General features: G+C 38.4%; 1 protein-coding gene across 2 annotated transcripts in view; it reads left to right on the forward strand.

Moving 5' to 3' along the window:
- Ctsc (cathepsin C) overlaps window positions 1-6,489 on the forward strand; it is a 40,721-nt gene that overhangs the window by 6,983 nt on the left and 27,249 nt on the right. The window contains exons 3-4 of one of the 2 annotated variants that reach the window (XM_029568854.1): window positions 3,034-3,118; window positions 4,745-5,086. The exons of the other annotated variant lie outside the window; for it this stretch is intronic. Coding sequence (XP_029424714.1) covers window positions 3,034-3,118; window positions 4,745-4,755 — 96 coding nt within the window. The 3' untranslated portion in view covers window positions 4,756-5,086. Of the gene's footprint in view, window positions 1-3,033; window positions 3,119-4,744; window positions 5,087-6,489 lie in introns of those variants that run through there. 2 annotated transcript variants of the gene reach the window in all.

The raw sequence follows: 6,489 nt of genomic DNA on the forward strand, positions 1-6,489 counted from the left end.
GTGGAGATCTTTTTTAAACGTTGGAACCTCATTTAATTTTATGTCTTATAGAGTTTATAATGAGTAAAAGATTATATAAGGGTAATAATTCATCTGTAAACCTAGAAATGTACAGCCAATTTTGAAAGAGATGTACCCTAGCTCAGAAAAATGTTATTGAAGAGGTTAATGCTGTTGTAATGAAATGCTTCTTTTAATTTAAAAAAAAATTAATTTAAATGTATTTTAATAGCAGATAACTGTAACAGTGCTGTAGAAAAGTGTTTAAAAATTTAATAACAATTCTAAGGTGGAATGACTATAGAATAGAAAAATCAAGAACTTTCAGTGACATTGATGAACTCAAAGCTGGTTGGATTTTACCACAAGCACCAGGGTATTTCCTACAGTGCTGGGGAAACCATTCTTTGAGGGATGTGTAACTCAGGGGGAAAAAGCCCTACTTAAGAAGCAAAGCAGATGAGATTTTTTTCCTAGAGGCACAGAAAATATCTTTTAAATTACAGTTTAAAAATTTGTTTTTTTTTTTGAGTAAAGGTGTTGATATGTAGTCCAGGCTAACTTTGAACTTGGAATCCTTCTGCTCTAGTTTCCTAAGTATTATGTTTATAATTGTGTGGCTTAAATTTAATTTGTTTTAAAAGTGAGAAATCAGGGGCTGGAGAGATGGCTCAGCAGTTAAGAGCACTGACTGTTCTTGCAAAAGACCTGGATTCATATCCCAGCACCCACATGGCAGCTAACAACTATCCATAACTCTAGTTCCAGGGATCTGACAGCCTCTTCTGTCTTCTGTGGGTATTGTACAGCACAAGTACAGGTTTACATACATGCAGGTATAACACTTATGCACATAAAAAAATGAATAAATAAAATGTAAAAGTGAGAAATCTCGAGTTAAATAACATCAATATTAAATGTCTTATATAACCCACATTTCCACAATCCAAACCATTACATAAGTACCTAAAAGCATTGCTGTGTACACCTGCCACTGTTGCTCTGTCCGTTATTATTCTTAAGAAGAGCTGAATTTCCCTATCTTCGCACTGATACATATAAGACCATATCATATCCCCCCGCCCCAGTACCTTTATCAGATGTGTTTTTTTCAAGTTTCTGACTGTAGTCCTGCCAGAGTTTATTTGGTGGGTGGTCCATGCAGGGTGTCTGCCGAGCTCCTTCTGTGCTTTCTGTTCCCCTGAGCATCCTTAGTGAACAGCTGACACAGCTTCCGCCTTCCTCTCTGCATTCCAGCCTGACAGTGTGCCTCCTGCTGAAACCTTGCTTCATTCATTTCTCCCTATTCAGGCCTCACCTGAAAGATGAGCATTTTTCATTATCTGAAGGTTCCTAACCTCCTCTTCCTTTAAAACTTGAGTTTTAATCACTTAAAACGTTGTAAGTGGAAATCTGCCTACGCTGTCTACATTTATGCATGTGCCTTTAAACTAAATAAAAGCTTGGAAGGAAATACATTTCTACTTTGAATCTTTTTGCATAGCCCATGTTGGGCAGAAAGTACTAACTATACTTCTTTAAATTTTTTAAGAATTTATTTTTATTTTATGTGTTTTTCCTGCATGTAAGTACACAATGTGAGTGTAACACCTGCATCCCAAACCCCTAGAAATGTAGTTATGGATGATTGCCAGCAGCCATGTGAGTGCTGGGAACCAAACCCCAGTCATCTCCATGAGCAGCCAGTGTTCTTAAGTGCAGAGCCATATCTCCAGCCCCACTAACTATATTTTAAGAATTCCATTTTCCTAGATCCTCCAGGCATTATCTTACCTGAACTCTATGGGGGTTATAAATTCAGTTGCATAAAGTCCCATCCAGGCAGGTAGTTAAGTATTTGAAACAACCTCATGTATAACAGAAAACAGTAATTAGGCCTATGGCAAAATGGAAACTTCTTAGAGACTTTCTTTGAAAACACAGTGCTGGCCAAAGCAAGCAAAGATACTATTGCCAGGGCAGGTTCTACATGATCAGATTACAGTGGCAATTAGCATTTGGCTATACTTGGCACTGTGGCAGATTTACAACTCTTTGAAGTATCTGCATATTGAAAACTGCCAACCTCCAAGATAAAACACAATGCCAGAAAACCAAGCAGAATACTAAAATATGTAATTATGTGACTGGTAGTGAAGTGACTACCTTTGCCTACGTCTTTATGTACAGCCATCATTTTTTATGACAAGCATATGTAGCGTTTCTATATGGCTTCCCAGCCAGTTGTCCAGAGGAAGTCATGTAAACCAATGTCTCTGAGAGAGCAGGCTTCTAACCTTTCACTTTTTCTCACTTTATTTTCTCTGAGGCTACTGGAAAAGAGACAGTAGAGAAGGATCTCATTTTATTTTGAAGACAGTTGCTCAAAGGATGAAGGAAATACAGAAAGAAGAAAATGGACTCATGACAGCTAAATGCTTTTTATTAGATTTGTTTATTTTGGGTTGGAGCAAGTACATGCCTGTGGTCAGAGGACTGTCTGTGGGACCTTGTTCTCTCCTTCCACCATATGGGTGCCCAGGATTAAAATGAGGTCTTTATGCCTGGCAGCATCTTTACCTGCTAAGCCATCTCTCTGGACCCTCCCTTATAGCTACATTTTTTTATTTGGTGATAGTCAAACTAATTTTTCTGATTTCTGATTGAGAAACCTATGTCATATTTTAATTCCAGAGTTTTTGTGTCATCAGTTGGAAGTTTCAAATTAGTTATCGCAACCAGAAATGTCAGGATTTGAAAAGTGTGTACTTTTTTTTCACTGTGCCTTCTGGGTTCATTTTTAAGGTAAAGCTATTTTAGAAGAATTATTTTTAAGATGAGCATACTTTTAAAAATATGAATTCTATGTATTAATCACAGGACTTATTTTTTACAACTTGAGATTTACTTTTAAGAGTTTTGGTAGAGGGAGGGTATCCAATATATAGCACTTAATTCATGCCTATTTTATGTTTTCTTTCTTTGATGCTTAATTTTGACATGCCTCAGTTTACCACTGTAAACTCTTCATAGGATATCACAGATTTTATCAGCCAGTTGTTCATGCAGCTGGGAGCTGTGGGGATATACGATTTGCCACATGTGAGGAACAAACTGGGTGAGCGCCATTGAAATACTATGACCTTCCTTTCCCAGCTTTCCCCTGCCCTGGTAGCTTATGCAAATCAACATCTGTTTATCCTCAGAGAGATGGAACCTGTGGTTTTCCTATGGCTTCCTGCTTGAGCTTGCTTCTCTGCTGCTACTAACTTGCCTCTACAGTTTTATGTGGGTAATTTTCCATTCTCATATGTACTGATTGCACCATCAAATCCCAAGAATGATTCTCATAACCCCAGTAGCCATGAAGGTGAAGGGCAAGCTGGGAAAGGTTGGCTGAAGTACAATTCACATTCTCAGAGCAGCTGAGCTGCCCTTGCTTGCATGCTGTACTCTTTTTCCTGAAAGAGGCCCTCAAGGGGGAACCATACAAGACCACGACATTTTGGATCTGTCTTTCAGTAGAGAAGGTGGCTCTTTCAGAAAGATTGACATACCAGGTCACTCATCTTTGTAAGTTGTCACTGGTCTTTAAACTGGCTTCTATTCAAAGCGTAGAATATTGTCTGGAAAGAGAAAGATCCTTTTAACTTATCTAATTCTCCTTGTTTTCAGAATAAATGTTTAAATTATTGCTCACACAAATTTTGACTGGACAAATGGATGATGAGAGAGTAAAATTGATAGGGACTACTTCCTTGTGTTTTAAAATAACATTTTTCCTTCCCCTTCCTCTTTTCCTTGATTAAGTACTAAAAGTGAGAGGAAAAAGAGAACTGAGAGCAAATGTCGAAAGTACCACCATAGGTTTGTACCCATATTTTCCAGGCTTTATAATGAGCCAGGAACAGTCGACATATAGACCAGAAAGGAATTGCTCTTGAGTTGTGTCACCATACCTTATTAGCTTTAGCGACTGTGCCAGGCAGGCCGGTAGTTGCCAACGCCAGACCAGAGTATGCACAGCTGACGTGAATAAACTGTGCTTCCTCATTTCTTTCTGGGAGTTGAAGGAGCAGGAAATATATTAGTTTTCATTAGTTTGGCATGTCACAGAATTGTTAATGTATTGCATAGTTGTAGTTTTGGGGGAACGTGGAACAGAAAACTTGTCCGAAGTAAGTTTTCCAGTTTTTCCATGCAAAGATAACTTGCTCTCAGGATCTGTAGAATTCTGCCCTAAAGCTCTTCATGCTTCCTCCTAGTTCTGGGGGGATAGACACGCCTAGAAATGTCAAATTCTAGGCTTTGTTTCATAGACGGAGGGAATACCTTCGTACCTAGACATACATCAGAGCAGTGTTACCACTGCATTTAGATTTGTGAGAGGCACATGCTAAACTGCTGAATGTAGCTTGTTGCAGAACACTTCAATGTTACATTAAGTTTTTAAAGTAGCAAAGTAGTAGTTACTTTCAGATGCATGTGCTTCGCGAGCATGTTCGCTGCACGCATAATGCATGCTGCTTAAGAGTTGAGCTCAAGAATGACAGTTTTTTGTGAATACCTTCAATAGTATCAAAAATCGACCAGGACCTAATATATCAGTGCTGGCACCGCTTTTTGTTTGTTTGCTTGTTTTTTGTTTTTTTCTTTTTACTTAATAGACGTTAATATGCTAAAATGTTCTAAGAGTCAGTATTATCCTTGTTGGCTTGTAACCCTAGTTTTTATTGTTTTGTAGTTATTAAATAGGTCATCTGTTGAGAGGCTCTTTTAAAACCACAGCCAAGAACAGACTTTGGTTCTAAGAGGCAGAGCAGCTCACAGCAGCAGTTGGACATACCTCTAGCAGCTAGCAGAGGCCATGGCAGCTACCATCACTTCAGAAATCTGTATGTAAAATGCAGAGGCATCCTGGTGACCTACCTCCAAGGCAGCTGCCCCCCAACATTTCCTTGGAAAACAGTTTTCACCACTGTGGAATGTGAGCAACCAGAGAAACTACACAGCATAAAGAAAAAAAAAAAAAAAAGCCTGGAAGAGATGGCGTCTCAGGTGGCATCACTGTTTAGTGTTTTCACAAGAGGAATAATATGCAACATCTTAAGATTCTTTTCCCCACTCCCTGATCACTGTTCTGTCAAACTGACTTTTCTTTTCCCAGACTGGACAGGATTTGAATTTTGTGTTTTGTTTAGTGAGGGTGCAGCTTCACTCACAGTTAAACTTCGTCCTGAGTGTCTTCCCTTTCTCTGGTTGCCTTGAGGAACTCCCAAACCTATTGTAAGGAGAAAGTAAGGTTTGCATCTATCTTGAGATGTCTAGATGTTAGCTACTGGAAAGAAGCCGATCCTGTAAGGACGCATAGGAAGAGACTCTCTTATAGCACGTACATACTAAATCCTTCTGCAGAGAGTGGACCTGCAATGTCTGCTTTCTTTTTCTTCTCTCTTTTTCCTTCCTTTTGCTTTTTTCTTTTTTTTTTTTTTTTTTTTTTTTAATTTTGGGCCCTACTTTTTTTTTTTTTTTTTTTTTTTTTTAAATTAGGGCCTAGCCTTTTTTTTTTTGTTTTGTTTTGCTAAGAACTTGACATCTGAGAGCTCTTTAGAGTTCATGTGACTAGTTTGACTTTACAGATAAGAGTAATTAGTCTCATAATGCTTAAGCTCATACAACTAACTATAAAATGCTGTAACTGATCTTTAAAACCTCAGGACTTCCCTGATGCTTTAAGGTAGAAAAAAAGCCATCCCAGCAGAGTGAATAATATTTAGAGTCACAGTGGGGTAATTTTTCTGGTGAATTCCAGCATATAAGCATTCCGAATGGTAGTTTAATGGAATAGAATACGCACTGCACTGCCTGTTATTGAAATCTTAGGGGAGGAGTTGCCTTTGAAGTTTAGCTTTCCTTGCTAATGAGACACTGATTTTTCTTGCCCTAAACCACAGTTCTTTCATTCTGCAGATAACATTAGCTTCTTTCTCCCCTTTGCAGTAACCAAAACTGGGAATCCAGCCTTTAAATTTCAATATAAACCAAAATTAAATTCCTTGCTAAATTGGCTTCTCTTAATTACACTATTGTTCAGACTGATTGCTATCTTCTAGCTCTTTCCTGCTAAGCAGTGGGCTCATTTCCTCCTCACTTGGTTTAGAGCTGACTTTGAAAGCCTACACTGTGCATCTATACTAGTCCACATTGTCTGCAAGGCTGTTTCCCTGTGGTTCTGCTAGCACAGAATTTTGGTTTGTGAGTCATAATGACAGTTTTATGTCATGTCATAAGTACTGGTTTGGTGATCATTTTTTTCCATCCTGCCTCTGGTCCTGATATTCTTAACCATCCAGAATGTGGATGCCACTTCCTCAGCTCTCCATTAGTGGGAGAGTTCATTCCCCTGTCCTCTGCAGGTACCTCTGATTTCGTATTTGTAAAGGAATAATTTGATGTTAATGTGTCTTCATCTTCTATCTTCAGTAACAT

Source organism: Nannospalax galili, unplaced genomic scaffold (genome assembly GCF_000622305.1).
Source record: "Nannospalax galili isolate Female #2095 unplaced genomic scaffold, S.galili_v1.0 scaffold278, whole genome shotgun sequence".
In the NCBI taxonomy this organism is placed as follows: domain Eukaryota; kingdom Metazoa; phylum Chordata; class Mammalia; order Rodentia; family Spalacidae; genus Nannospalax; species Nannospalax galili.